Source organism: Dermochelys coriacea, chromosome 1 (genome assembly GCF_009764565.3).
Source record: "Dermochelys coriacea isolate rDerCor1 chromosome 1, rDerCor1.pri.v4, whole genome shotgun sequence".
Lineage (NCBI taxonomy): Eukaryota > Metazoa > Chordata > Testudines > Dermochelyidae > Dermochelys > Dermochelys coriacea.
Window position 1 is genome coordinate 153,687,049 of NC_050068.2, and position 15,639 is coordinate 153,702,687.

Consider the following 15,639-nt stretch of genomic DNA (forward strand, 5'->3'; position numbering starts at 1 on the left):
GCCCCAGTGACGCAGCTGGGCCAGGACGTATCTTACACGCTGCCGGCGAGTGTCACGGGCGGGCCCGGCTTCGCGTTGCCGCCTCCTCCTCCCCTCCCCCCCGCGGGCGGAGCCTCTGGTGGCCGCATCTAACGAAGGGAAGCCCGGTGTCGCCAGGGGACCGCAAGTCTAATGTATTCGTGCCGCGGGGTCGGGCGGCGACGCCGGCCACGTGCCTAAGCAGCGCTTTGGGAGCGCGGAAAGGAAGCGGGGCAAGTAGCCCGGGGAGCAGCTTGGACTGGCCTGGCCTTTTCGCGCTGCGCGCTCGCCCGTTACCCGAGTCCGGCCTTCGCTGGGCGGCGCTGTGACGGGGAACCCGCTCCCCTCCCCCCGGCATTTGCCATTGCGGCAGCCATCTCAGTGCGGCGGTGCAGCAAGCGCTGCTGGCGGGGATTTCAGATACTGCAGGGAGCAGCCTCCCGGCTAATCCGGCAACTGGTCACGTGTTTCCTCGGAGCCGGGACCGGCTGGCTGTCCTACTTCGAGAGGAAGAGCCAGGACAGCGGCTGGAGCGATTCCCGACTCCGCCCCACCCCGTCTATAAGTATTGGGTTAAAATGGCAGGCCGTGTTAAGGATACAATTGAATCTCCAAATCGGAGGAATCTGCGCTTGGTTACCTTCTCCCCCGATCCCGTCTCCGGAATTGGAGTGACATTTGTTTGTCACAACAGTGGTGTCAGTAGGCAGCAAGTCTAAACACCATGTCTCTGAAACTAACAGCACATATGGTGTGTACTTTCTTTGCATAAGATTGGAAAAAATTAACAAATTTTATTTTTAAGTGGGAGTTGAGCATCTGTTACCTAAACGGAAACATCCCCCCGCCCTTACATAAGTTGCATAGTGACATCAAGAACAGTGTGCACATCGAAGGTTTCTTCCACTTGGCTTTTGGCAGCATGCCATCTCCACTTACATAAAGTATCTTCTTACATAATCATGGTTTCAGAGAACATTTGTAGACACTTTTGTAAACCAGCTTAAATGTACTTCAGCCTTTCCAGGAGTTAGATGAGTAAGACTTACTCTGAATATTTTATTTTTTTTATAAATGGTAGCTAGTTTGTGCAACTAGTAGGCTACCTAACCCCACTCCAAGTTGAATCTCAAGCTGTGAGAACTATTGGCAAACCACAGCTTGCCTTGTAATCCTAAAATTTTTTTTGCATGTGTTAATATAAATGAAATCAAAGCTACAAATACAGGCAGATTAATACCTACATTAACATATACTAATGTATCAGTAGTAAAAGCTTGTATACCCACTGAATGAATATATTTTAATCTTTCAATTCAGTTTAGTGTTTAAAAAAAAAAACAACCTAAAACAACCCTTTTCCAGTGCTTAAGGCCTAGATTGAATGCCATATAGTTACTTTGCAAGTGTTACTAAAGCAGTGGCTCCCTTACCCCCCCCCCCCATACTCCTTAGTTTAGTAAAAGGAAGACAGCCATCTTGTATGATTAGCAAAAATCAAACTTTATTTATTGTGCCTTTAAAACTGTTCTGTGCTCTTTTCACTTTTGGCACAAACATGGCTTTTTAAAATTGTGTATTGAGAACCTTGATATTCATTATAGAAAGCATCCTTGCAGCATTTTCTAAAGTGTTCCCATGGTCCTAAAGAAAACTTAGTAGCGTAAGAGGGAAATGACTGCAATTTTTGATTTGATCTTGATTGTTGAATTGCAAGTGCTGGGAGCTAAGTTCTGGTTACCAAGCAGCCATTGCATGTGATGCACTTTCATTTGTGAGCATAAAAGCATTCAAAAAGCAAATTTTCACTGGGCTATGAAAGTAGAATAGCACCAAAGATCATTTTTAATTTTTTTACAATTGCTCTTCCTGTACACTAGAAGTTTACTTGTTCTTATGAACCTCTCCAGTGCTCCAAACAGCAACCCAAGTTTCATTAGTAATCTAATTCTTAATGCCATGATATGAATTGATGGCAATGTGTTAATATAAACTACAGGAATGCTTTTTTTTTTTTTTTGGTAGTTTGCTGGTCTAGACCTGAATTCCTCAGACTCTCAGAGTGGTGGAAGCACAGCAAGTAAGTATATAACTTGTTCCCTTTTGGCTATACCCAGATATATAGGTAGAAAAATAGCTGTTGCTTGTCATGTACAGCTTTGAAAAACAACCCATTTCTGGGCTTTTATTTTAAAAGTGACTTAATGTAAGGAAGGAAATTAAAGGGGTTGTTTTGGTGGGGAAAGGGGATGCACTGAATCAATGAGTAGTATGGGTTAATACTGTTTAAAGGCAAAACCTGTTCAGATCCTTAAGGATTTAACTTGACAGAAGCTGGTCTCCAAGGTTGAGTCTAGTTGTTCTGGCCTTCACCACTGGATAAGTCTTTGAAGCGGGCATTTAGTTAGAAGCTAAGCTGCATGAGGGGCCCCTTCAACTCTCGATTTTAGTTGCCTATTGGGGCTGTTACTTGTTTTGCATAGGCATCTTCATAGTGGTTCTGGGATGCTAATCTCCTTCCACTTAAAGTCGTTAAGTGATGCTTTGAAGACATGAATTGCATCTTCTGGCACATGGAATTAATTGCATTTCTGGGAGGCTCTTTAACTGTAGCACAGGTTTGAGGCCCTGATATGGGTGGTGTAGGGAATCTTCCTTTAGATTGTATGGATTTCACATTTATGATTCTTTAAGAATTCCACTTGAAGCAAGGGTAGCTTGGTGTTCTCTTCTGCTGAGGTAGTGAATTGGGAGCAAAGGCGCAATCATTTTGCTTCTAGTAGTGCTCTGAAAGGGGTGTGGGGGGTTGTCTCTAGATATTTACAGAGCTCAGCATCTGTATGTGACTGATGTTGCTCAAGTAGTAGAGTACTATAGAGAACATCCCTGGGTGGAAAGTAGAACATCTTATTATACTATACTCAAGCCCACCAAATAAACCATATTCTCTAGAGAGGCAACAAGATGTCCTTTCTGAAAGCTTCCTATTGGGGAGGCCAGCAAGAAGCATTTCAATGGACTTACTAGAAAAAGTCCTCTAAAATGGTATTATGTAAGGTCAATGCTTCCTGAAGTGTCAACACGCTAAAACTGAGTTCTACCCTTAGTTTCAGAAGTTGAAAGTTAGAGGAGAGGGTTGGGTCAAATTTAGCTAGCCAAAATGCTGTCAAACTTCACTGACCAAGGAAAACTGGAGAACCAGCCAATTCTCTGCTATGAAGCCACATAGATAACTCGGGCCACACCAACACTATTACATTTGTGTTGAATAGAAGGGGTTGGCAAATGCATTCTTGTGAAACTGTACAGCACAAATACCTATGTCATAACTGCACTGTCTTGGGCTGCTTTTGAAGCCTCTAGAATTGAGGCAGGTTTGGTTGTATGAGGAGTCCCCTGACTAAGTCAGGTAGTTGAACCAGATCTTTCTCAGAATAAAGACCCTTTTGGTGGAGAAGGCCAATCTTTAACAGATGTTGCCACTACACATTTGTATGTGGTTCTTTAACAAAACTAACTAGTTTTTTTTCCTTTTTTTTTTTTTTAGAAGGTCGATACATTCCTCCTCATTTACGGAATAGAGAACCTTCAAAACAGGGTATGTGTGTTTTTGTTAATTGGGTGGCATTAATTAATGCTAATATACAGCAAAGAACAACTGTGAGTATCCAATCATGATTGAACTCTCATATCAATAGTAAGATGCACATTTCAGGTTTTTGACATTTTTACTCTACTCTTCATAGTGTAAATGACTAATATACTGCTAGATTGTTCTGTACATAGTCATAAAAGTCCTTGGCTTTCATTGGCTGCATCATTAGCTTAAACACTAAATTTGTCCTTTGTTGTAGTTGAACTGTCACTTGATTATATTGCACAGGATGTCTACCAAGCTACTTGTGAAATGAGAGCCTGAGACTACATCAGCTTCCAAGTTGCATAGGTCATAAACAAATGGACCACGTTGAAGCAAGATGGACTCTTAGTCTTACAAATTGTTTCACTGTAGTGATCTGTGGTCAGCAGTATTGGTTCTAATCCCTCACTGGTGCTAGTGTGGGGATATCTTGAATGCAGTGTGATATCTGCAAAAATTAGCTTAGCTTCACTCCTGCTGTCGCTTCTGGGGAAGTATACAGTCTGGATGTGGTTTATCTATGGCTTATTAAGAGGGCTGCTTACAATAGAATAAAATTGAGACATCAGATAAAATGAAGCTGTCTAATCTTTAGCTAACTATGGATAGCTCTGTTTGGGAGGGAGGGTAGAAATTGTATCCCTGTCAAAGTAATACATAGGAGGGGAATCCTGACTTAGTGAGTCTGAAAGAGGTAAGTCCTTCAAACAGCTCAGTGAGTGGTATTTGCACACTACTGCAGTAGAGTGTGGACATGATATTCACTTGAACAGGTGGAGCAAAAATGGCACAGGCATAATTTCTGACAATAGAGTAATACAGGGGTAGGCAACCTATGGCACGCGTGCCAAAGGCAGCACTTGAGGGGATTTTCATTGGCCCTCAACTGCCCCAGGGGTCTCTGCATTTTAATTTAATTTCAAATGAAGCTGCTTAAACATTTTTAAAACCTTATTTACTTTACATACAACAATAGTTTAGTTATATTATAACTTTTATAGGAAGACCTTCTAAAACATTAAAATGTATTACTGGCACATGAAATGTTAAATTAGAGTGAATAAATGAAGACTTGGCACACCACTTCTGAAAGGTTGCTGACCCCTGGCCTAATTGGGCAACTAAAACTACATCACCTGGCAATGGGTATTACTGAAGAGTCAATCAGCTGTCACATTACTTCATGCAACTTGCTAGTGGAAAGAAGACTGACTGACTAGCTTGAATCTGGTATCATGCTAAATTTAGCAAAACCACAACAGTAATTCAATAAACTGTATTGTTACTCTTTAATTACAAGAGTGACTTAAAATAGATCTTTATTGTCAAATCTTGACTAGTTAAAACAAATATAAAGCATCTTAAGTAGCATTCATTCTACTTAACTTAGCAACTTCGGATAACCTAGTGAACTCTAATGGAGATCCCTGTATTAATTCACTTCTGAACATTAGGTAGTCTATAAAATACTAGTATTCTGGGATAATGGCACCAATTGATTTTTGGAGATGCTAAAATTCAAGGTTAAAACTGTTGAGCAGAGCACTTGCTTATCTCCAGGTTTGTGGCTGTTGAAGCATACACCTCCCTACTATGACTGACCTTTATCTGTACATTAAAGTACACCTTTTTTCCTTAGGTAGGCATTGCCTAAAGCAGCACCAAGTCACCCTGTTTATCAGTTGAATATGCTGGAATGTATAGAGCCTTTGGGGCTTAAGAGGGGTCTAGTAAAGAAAACTATTAATTCATGTTTAAATTGAAAATGTTCCATATAAATAATGGATTAATAAGTAATAAGATGGGCCAGACCTAGTAGACTGAAGTCCCAAACCTCACTGACTACACAACTACAGGAAGGTGGAGCCAAAGTACTGCTGATACTTCCCCTTCTATGCATGGTAACTCGTTCTAAATCCCATTGTCATTGCTTATGGACATGGATTTTTTTCCTTTAGCCCACAACTTTCCAAACGTACCCATGGTATAGCCCTGAGATTATGGGGATGCCACTACTTCACCTTACTACAGATGGCAGAAAATGCTCTAGTCTGCTTCCAAGACTGTTACAAAAATACATAGCTTCTAATCTTCAGGATGCAGTTACTGATCGGAGAATCCTGGTGCTGTGGATCCAAGGCCATGTTGTGGGGTAGAAGAGAGCTGCTTCTACGTTTGCCTTATTTCTAATGTGGGTACATCCTTAAAATCCTCTTCTGAACTGCTTACGGAGACCATCTTGCTTCACTTGCAATAGAGCCCTTTGATTTTAGCAAATCCTTGACTGGTAGAGTAGGCAGAGTGTTCAAGTAATTCTGAAGTGGAAGTGATTCAAATGCTTGCTGGCCCAAGATAATATTAAAAGAGCAGTGGTAGAAATCTATCTTTAATAGGATTTACATCACTAACTGGTTAAACCACTGTTCAGTCTTACTGGATGAAATGAGATGCTGTACTGTTCAGCTGACTCATGAATGTGCCAGCCACTGTCTGTGGCATGCATGGGAGAAAACAAAAGCCTTTAACTTGTAGAATTTTCTGTCCTCTATGGAAATCTTCCTTCTTTCCTCATTCTTTTGTAACCATACCAGGCAGTTAAAATTTATCTCTGTACAGTTAGCTTCTCTGTAATGCCTCTTTGATCATCAGGTTGATGGAACTATGCTTGATTGGAGAGATAATGGAATGCATTCTGTGTTTTAAGCTTTCTTTAAGCATTTTGGTTTTGACTTTGCTGTATCCCTGGAGTTTTCATGGCTCTCTTTACGACAGGAAATATCTGTAGCTACATGAAAAACTACCATTCCAATTCAGGGCCACTACCAAGAAGCTGTAAGTCAATATCATCAGTGCAATGATGTATAACTATGCTATTCTGTAGCATGAGTTGAAACTGGTTATACAGCAGTGACTTAATGAACTAACAAGTGATATTTGAATTTGCATTTTTTTTTTTCATTTTAAATAAATTGGCAACCACATCCTTGCTGACTGCATTTCAGCTGTTCTGGAGATACATGTATACTATCTGCTGCCTGTCTTAAAATGTTTTTATGCAACACTTTATCAGATTCTACAGACCTGAGATGTATTTGACTATCTTAAAGTGACATATTAAGAATGTACATGTATCTGGTATCCAAGCAAGGTTCCAAAACAAAGCATTTTGATGCTGGCTATTGTTCATGGGCTGTAATTAATGGTAACCTTTAGACCAATTCTAAAGCAGTAGAAAGACATGCGTGTAGATGAGCTCTTGCTTTTCATGAGTACAGTGGGGCTACACTGGTAAGAAATGGCACCCTTGTATACTTTGTTTAGATAATTTGGCTAAGAGCACAACTACCCTAAGCCAGCATGGTTCTGCATTTAATCACCACAGATGGATGAAGAGTAGGTTTAAATGCATGTATGTTTGTTTTTTTAAATTGTTTTTTCCCCATAAGCCTTTGTCCACAATACCATAGTACGTTTAGTATGGCTTTCTCTAGAAGTGGTGTCTGAGGCAATGTGGTCTAGTAGTAATTTTGGGGGATGAAAGGTTGCCATTTCATTACTGTGAAAGACTAATTAATAAAATGACTTTGGCAAAGATTACCAGTAAATAGTTATAAAGCCACGGTCTCAACAAACACTTGCAGAGTAGGTCAACTCCCATCAGACTGTTTCTAACAAACATTGCAGTTCTACTTGCACCAAGGTTTGAGACTTCTCTGTATTTGGAAACTGATGAAAGCCATCCTGCATAATGAGACTCAAAGTTAAAATTGACTTGTACTGGCTTATTTGAGTTGCATTTGCTCATGCGGAGGAAAGTGTGTGCAGTCTAACTTGGACACTTGCATGGGTATAAATGACACTTGGTAAAATCCTGCATCTTGCTTGCCATGTTTTATTTCATAACTAGTGTAGTTCACCATTTAAAATACTGTCTCCTAGTTGTTGCTAGTTAACTGCACAGGTCATTCCTTAAACTTGTAATCTGTTCTGTTTGCCTTCATAAATTTAAGATTACAGGTCATGCAGACTGAAGACTCGCTATTGAATACTACTTTCTCTAGCTAGTATGACATTGACTGCCTTGGTATAGATGTTTGTCTTTGAGTGGCTGCATATCTCTTTACTAAGGCCTGGTTGAAACAAAGCTGTGCTACTTTAACTGAAAGCTGGACTGACTTAAAACTGGCACAGCTTTGTATAGTGACAGTCTAAACCTTGCTAAAACTAATTCACTATGCCCATGTCTGGCTCATTCCCTATAGGAAATGAGGATATCAAAATCTTCACCTCCTGGGATCTGTTCCTTTCTGCACCAGTTAAATCTTAACAACAATTGAGACCTCTCCAGTAATGCAGCTGTTAACTCTCTGGACCCAGTCATTGATTCATTGCTAACTGCATCTATTCCCTCTTCTTAAAACCATTCTTACTATGAGCTGACTTCCAATACTGCCTTGCTAGTAAGGCTTGTCTGACTAACGAGCTTTGCTTATGTGACACAGTATACTACATAATAGTCCAAATTTCTTAGGAGTTCATCCTGTGTAACATACTAAAATCTAGCTTTCCTGACTCTTAAACCAAGCCATCAGGCTTCCTTTATTCTAACCTGTTAACTAAGGAGCACATAAGGTTGGAGAGGAGAATCTTAAATCTCCTTCAATTACTATTTTTCAGTTATCTTCATATGAAGTACTGGAGCTATTCTCAACAACCCAGAGTTCTTGCAGCAGGCTCCAACTTATAGTATGGCAATAACCATAGTGCACAGGATAGTCTTGATGTTTTCTCCAAGTCGCTAACATTCTGACCTATCTAACTTAACTAGCTTTCAAAGAAGCCTTTTGAACAAAAGACTGATTTTGGCTGAGTTTGGAATCTCCTTGTTAAGAGTTTACGGTTTGTGAACAAGTTTTTGTAAACTAGAAACTGTGTTCTTGCCGTGGATCCTTCCCTGTAACCCCAATTAAGGATAGTGACCTAAAAGGATCCTTTGTCTTTGGAAAGATTCTGTACTGCTGCAGCTTTTTGCATTCTGGCAGTAAAGATTACACTACCTCTGGATTGGTGCTGTGGAGCTTGCAATCTGCTCAGTGGCATGAGTGACATTTTTCCTTTAATTGTTTCACTTTTTATTCTCTGCCAAAGATTCCCCCAACTGGGACTCTGGTCGCGGAGGTAATGCCTATATGAATGGCTATGACCGAGACAGCCGGATGAATGGCTATGATCGTGATCGCAATGGGTTTGGATCTAGAGGAGGATCTGGACATGATGACAGAGGTGGGCGAGGGGATTGTTAAACTGTCACCTTTCAGCCAACTGCACTCCACACCAAATTGCAGGAGACGAGATGAGAACTACTCTGCCGTAACATCTTTAGGATAGCTTTACTCCTGGAAGTTTCAGTTCCCTTTAAATTTGTAGTATGTGAGACAGATCTCACACGAATGCTTGTGGCTTAAGAAATTCTGGTTTAGTGCTGAACTGCTTGTCTTCACCTACCAGGATACAAGAAGTAGGGCTTGCAGGCCATAACTGAGATTGGAGTGCCGTTATGTTTTCTGCTATTATATTGTACATGGATAGAAGGTCTGATTTGAAGAGTTTACACTCTAAATGCAGAATAGAAAAGGTGGGAGTCTGCTGCAGTTTAGTCTAAAACAAGAGACGTACTACCAAAGTAACTTGCCCAACATCATGCAGGAAATCCATACTTAAACAAGGAATTAAATTGATTTCCTGGTTCCCAGTTCAGTGCCATAACTACAAACCAGTCTTCTAGCTCAAGTTGAGTAATCAAAATCTCAGATTCTTAACTTTGCCCCTGGAAAGCACCCACAAAATGACAGCATACTGTTGCTTGTGTGTAAGGGATGCCTTTTCTAGTCATTAAACTGTCTTGCTAATAAAGGTTTTTGAGATGTTAGACTGCAGGTTGCCTGGCCAAAATGCAAATATGGTCTTAGAACTATTCCCAAATCAAAACCAATGTGTCAGTGCTTTTTAGTCTCTCAATTACTTACAACTATCACAAAACTTGAACTTTGTTCTTCATGACTCCATACATCTGCAAATCTGTCTTTAGCATTTGTGGTCTCATATTAGACATTTCACTTTTAACCCTCCTGATGTGCTTGCAGGAAAGGGAAGTTTGACTTGGTATTTCCATTTCCTGTCTCAAAATAGGTAGGCAAAGAGAGATAGGGACAGTCTATAGTCTGTGACCTGTAGGATCTTTTTGAATGAACCTTCTGACCTTCAAGAGCAGGAAAATCAATTTCAAAACTTCTGGATGCAAAGATATCATTTTACAGACATAATGACCCCTTCACTTTTGGATGGCGTCTGGGTAGTTTTGCCTGCTTTTTTTGTAGGGGTTGGAGAAATGTGTTCTGTTCAGCAGCCAAAGGAGGTTGGAGCTCAGACTTACACACAAGAAGGGGGGGAAAACAGCTTGATTCCCCAACTCCAAAGTTAGATTTTTCAAGGGTAGCAGTTTGCTAGTAGTTTGTTTTTAACCATGTATGCTAACATAGCGATTGAGCCAGTCATGGGTGTCTTATTTGCAATACAGTGGAACTCTAAGGAATGAGATACTATGGCTGGGGAGTGGTGAAGAGTGGCTTCATTAAGTACCTGTGGGCATTCCTTCCCAGAATGATTACACTAGTAAATTAGAGCTCAGTTTTCTTTCCATTGGTTTTTTTTAAACTGCAGCAATTCAGGTACTGATGTTATGAGCACAACATACTGAGACTATTTTATACTAAGTTGGGTAGCCACATTTACTGACACTCCAAGCCACATATCACTCTGAAGTTCAAGAGCTGGGGTGCACCTGACAGGGCTCAGGGCTTCATCTCTGCTCCTGCTACAGCCCCAAGCCTTGGCAGGTGCACTCCATGGAGCTGAAACTCTAAGACCCTTCCCTATTGGACAGAAATCCCAACCCCACCACCCTGCTGTAAGGTAGAGGTACCAAGCTTCCCTTCTCCCTGCCCACCCTCCATCTGGTGGGGGGGGCTCCAAGCTACACTTCAACAGTAAGAGCTGTATGTGGCTCACAAGCCACACTTTGACTGTCCCTGTACTAAGTCCTGGTTTTTATGTTGTATAGTGTAGATTTAAATAACCACGTAGTTGGACTCTAAAATGTGAATCTCTTGCTTGACCTGTCATTTCATTAGTACTGTACAATTTTCCAGTATTCTCTAACTACGTGAGTATAGCTAGCCATGTGTCTGAAATCTATCTCCTGTGCTAAATCACTCTAATAAAATGTGGGGTGGGGAGAATGTACTCTGACACTTTCTTTTTGGCTAGCTTCTAACCCATGTGCACCTTCATGGTGGCTTTAGATTGAATGGAGTCTCTTGCATGTTAAAATTCGCTTGTTACCCTGAACAGAGACCTATTGACTTTTTATGACTAGAAAAGTAAGCCTTTTCTTTTCCATATCTAGGATTTGACAGTGGGTGGAGTTCTGGTAGAGACAAGGATGCATACAGCAGCTTTGGTGCTCGGAGTGACCGTGGTGGAAAATCAAGCTTCTTTAGTGAACGTGGGAATGGGTCAAGAGGAGGCAGGTTAGTATCTTGCTCCATGCAGTGCAAAACTAACTTTTTTTTACATCCACACTAAGTTTTATGGTAGAACTCTAGCTTCAGGTCTCTAAAGGACATGGAAATGGGGCTACTTAGTAATTTGGGGCAGCAGAATGAGAACCCTGCTTGGAAAACTAAGCCTTTCAGGGTAGGCAGGATTGTAAATAACAAAGCAGTGTTTCTCAACCTAGGGGTTATAAGCAGGGCTGGCATTAGCAGGTAAGAAGCAGGGCAATTGCCTAGGGCGCCACAAAACTAAAGTTCATGGTGTCAGCCCCGTGAGGCAGCTGATTCTTGGAGCCCCACGCTGCAGGGCAACTGAAGCCCCAAGCTTAAGGCAGGGGGTTGCCAGCACAAAGGTTGAGAGAACTGGATTGAGTCTTTGGATTAGCTAATGACATTGGAGTTGTAGTGATTTGCCACTTCTGTGGAAATGGCAATAGGATGCTTGCATCACTGAACACTTGCTAGTTATGGGAAGGAAATGCTTAATGTAAAATGTTCTCATTTTCTCTTTAAAAGTGTAGCTGAGAACAATCTGAGTGAAGTTAATAAAACAATTGGGTAAGACTCTTGCAGGTTCTCTCCCTTTATTTGGTCAGTTCTAAACACCTCATGTTTGTATGCACAAGTGTGGTGAGAATGACCTTTTTCGACTCGTTAGTCCTGTATCCTGAATTTTCTCAAACATGGTTTACCAGACCTAAAACTAACCGCAACCCAGGTAAGGCCCTTTTTTTTTCCCCCCCTACCTTTTATCCAAAGCCCATATTTACAAAGAGGGAGCTTGCCTGTATAATGCACTTACTGACATGACAAAGGGCCAAGTGTACTTAAGTTTAGAAAATTTCCATTTGTATGAGGAAAAAATGTAAGAGCAATTTAAACTTGCCAGCTGTAAAATTTTTACTATAAAGTACATTCAATGAATTAACATTGCTTAATGTGCCTCCCCTTTGTACAAAACTATCACCTTTCTAGAACAGGTGTCCACTAAAACCTGTAATTCAAACTCATGTAAAAGGGAGAATTCTGAATTGCCATTCTACAGGTAAACTGTCAGTTTCTCTCAACTTTTTTTTAAAATACTGTTAAGTCTGAACTCCTATAATTAGCTTCCTATTTTGTTTGTTAGGCTATCTGTGCTCTTGTTTACAAACAGTTCAGCAGTTAATATATGAAGCAGCACTGTTAAGGTTTCCCCAAAAAACATCAGTCACATACTTTGTTTGGTAAAAGTTAATAGAATATACACCAGCTCAATGGGCAGGGCCCTGCTTCATTGAATTTTGTATTCCAAATCTGGAATCACACTACCTTATTCTACCTCCTGTATGGAATTAATATGCAGTTAAGCACAATGGGCCTCAGTTTTCACATCAGACAACCACCCTTGTTGAGCTAGATTTCTAACTAGGTTTTTTTGCTGTATTTAGATTTGAGGACCGTGGAAGAGGCGGTGACTATGATGGTATTGGCAGTCGTGGTGATAGGGGTGGCTTTGGCAGATTTGACCGTGGTGGAAATAGTCGCTGGTCTGAAAAGTCAGATGAAGATGACTGGTCAAAACCACTTCCACCAAGTGATCGTCTGGAACAGTGAGTAACATAACTCCATTTAGGTATCAGCATGCCAATCAAATCTAGGTTAACTAGTGGAATACTGATGTCTTCAATCTTCTGCTTTCAGAGAACTCTTCTCCGGAGGCAATACAGGCATTAACTTTGAGAAATATGATGACATTCCTGTTGAGGCAACAGGCAGCAACTGTCCTCCACATATTGAAAGTGTAAGCTTTTATTAAATTTCTAATATTGAATCTAGACTCAGTTGCAATATACCAAGTAAAACTTCCAGGTGAAACTTGAAGAATCTGAGAGTTGGTGCTTCTTCTAATGCTTAAACTATGTCCAACTCTTTCCTCCTGATGCATAGTGAATCCACCATACTTTAGCGAATCTGAAAGCATGACCGAGCAGTTGGTAAGCAAGCTCTGAATAGTGAGATTCGCATGTTTGACAGCTTCCCTTATGTTTTAATAGCTCCATCATGGGTGTGCAGCTGGAAAGACTTCACTCTAAGCATATGCAATGAAGTTCTTGTAAGTTGTTGGGTTCTTGTGTGTGAAACCTGTTGCAATGTGCTTATAGTCGATAAGGTTAAAGAAATGCACTTTGCACTTGGAGTAGAAGGTGGTGAGGTTTATGGCCCTGAGTTCCTGGGAGACTTCTACTGTCTCATCACCCATGGAGAAGGTTTTGTCTGTGCAGATTTTTTCTCGTTGAGAGTTCCATTGTGCACTCCTGAGGGAAATCTGCACCAGAAAGCATCTCTGCATGGTATTTTAAAATTCTGCACATTTTATTTGTCAAATAAAATGTAGAGGCTCCAGCATGGCAATGGGGAGTGAGCACCCTGTAGCTGGTCCTTCCTCTCCTTCCCCCCAACTCGGCAGTGAAGCTGCACCCAACCCTGATGCAGCACAAGGGCCTGCCCCTCTGTACCAGGTATGGGCAGACAGGCTCAGCTCAGCAGGATCCTAGTGTGGGGTGAGAAGGTTCTGGGTGTGGGCAGCTCAGTGTGGGGATCTGGAGGCACAGGCTTGTTGGGGAGGTTCTGGGTGCAGGGGCAGTGGGATGCTGCACAGGGGGTGTCCAGGTGCTGGGGCTTGGTTGGGTGGGGGTATGGGTTCAGCTGTTTGGGATCTAGATGTGGGATGCTCATTGGGGCAGTGCAGGGGGTGGTATGGTGGGGATGGAGCAGAGCTTCCTGCTGCTGGGGAGGTTTCTGAAGGTGTCTGACCCAGGCCCAACCATTCCTCTTCCCCCTGCAAGGAAGTCTTGTCCTGGCCAGCTTGGGACTAGCAGCAGAGCCTGGTGTAGAGTAGGAGCTACTGGCTGGAGTTTCTCTTCTCCCTTGCACCCCCCCTCCCATTGGTGGTTTACCTTTCTGCCAGCTGCTCAGAGTGCCCAAAACATGCCCATCCTGCTTTGGAGGGGCACATGACTGGTCTTGAGGCTTCTCTGCTTCCCACTCAGTCATTTTTCTCTGAGGGATTGTGAATTATGTCAGTGTACAGTGGTGCAGAGTTCCCCCAGGAGTACGTTGTGCCGGAAGAGTAAAGTTGTTGACACTGTCTTTGTAACTTTAGACAGTCTTTAGGTATCCTGGGCGTAGACCAGGGGTTCTCAAACTTCATGGCACTGCATCCCCCAGGTGGAGCTCAGGCTTCAGCTTTGTCCCTGCTGAAGCAAGTCTAATGCTGGCTCTGGTGACCCTATTAAAATGCAGTGCCAACATTTTGGGCTCTTCATGCACTTTTTTTTGCAAACCACTGGCCTAGACCAAGGAATGCTTTGAGGATAACAGACCTAGAACTTGGCTTCCCATAAAATTTTGAATCAACTTAGAGTGAAGGACAGATGTGATATGCTCACAGTAGCTTGTGTTAGGTGATGAGCTGCAGTGGTTTATACTAGCCAGAGTTTACAAAGTGTTGAAGGTTTTTTCATGCCCAGGTATGGTGGTCTATTGCTGTAGACCAGTTGATAAGTGATGATCCTGAATGAATGAGGCCAGGTCTTCACCATGATGGGACAGTCTCCTGGCCAACTGGAGATGATAAAAGCATTACTTGTGGCTATTGTGATGTGAAACCGTGTCCAAAGGAATCAAATGCAATCCTAGGTTACATGCTGAACTGACCTGTTGTAAATGTGAACTTGCAATCTACACCATGGTTGTGAACTCATAGTTTTCTCTGCCCACTAGCACCACCTGTGTTTTATCCAGGTTCAGTTTTATCCATGAGTTGAGCTCATCCATGAGTTGGGCTATCATGGTGGTTGTGTTGTGTGTGCTGAAGGATAGGTAGAGCTGTCATCTGCATCTTGCTGTACTTGAGTCCATGTGATCTTGCAGTTCACCTGTTAGTTGCATGTTATTGAAAAGGACCATCTTTGTACAACTCTGCAAGCGAGGGTTCTAGTGGTGCAGGTGTAGTTTCTATCACCGCTCTTTGGGTGCATCCTTCCAGAAAGGACTCGGGCCACTTTAGTGCATTACCCTGGACTCCCATCACATCTCTAGTAAGATAGCTTTATTGAATGCTGCAGAGAGGCCAATGAGAATGGATGTCTCTCCTGTATCTGTTGAATGAAAGTGGCACTAATGCTCTCTAAAGCTGTTTCCGTTCCATGTCCTGGCCTGAGTCCAGATTGTGCTGGTCTAGAATGCTGTCTTCAGTTAGATGAGCTTGTAGTTGATCTCTTGCTCATTTTCTTTGAGCTTGCTTGGGAATGGGAGTTTTGCCACTGGACAGTAGATGGCTAGGGCTGAAATCTCCAGGCTGGGTTTCTTTGGTCAGACTATTGT

General features: G+C 42.0%; 1 protein-coding gene across 4 annotated transcripts in view; it reads left to right on the forward strand.

Moving 5' to 3' along the window:
- DDX3X (DEAD-box helicase 3 X-linked) overlaps positions 1-15,639 on the forward strand; it is a 36,433-nt gene that overhangs the window by 1,211 nt on the left and 19,583 nt on the right. For 2 of the 4 annotated variants that reach the window (XM_038387485.2, XM_038387483.2), the window contains exons 2-7: positions 2,044-2,098; positions 3,566-3,616; positions 8,807-8,941; positions 11,124-11,247; positions 12,702-12,863; positions 12,955-13,054. In XM_038387485.2, coding sequence (XP_038243413.1) covers positions 2,044-2,098; positions 3,566-3,616; positions 8,807-8,941; positions 11,124-11,247; positions 12,702-12,863; positions 12,955-13,054 — 627 coding nt within the window. The remainder of the gene's footprint in view (positions 1-2,043; positions 2,099-3,565; positions 3,617-8,806; positions 8,942-11,123; positions 11,248-12,701; positions 12,864-12,954; positions 13,055-15,639) is intronic. The other 2 variants (XM_038387487.2, XM_038387489.2) reach the window with 1 other exon arrangement.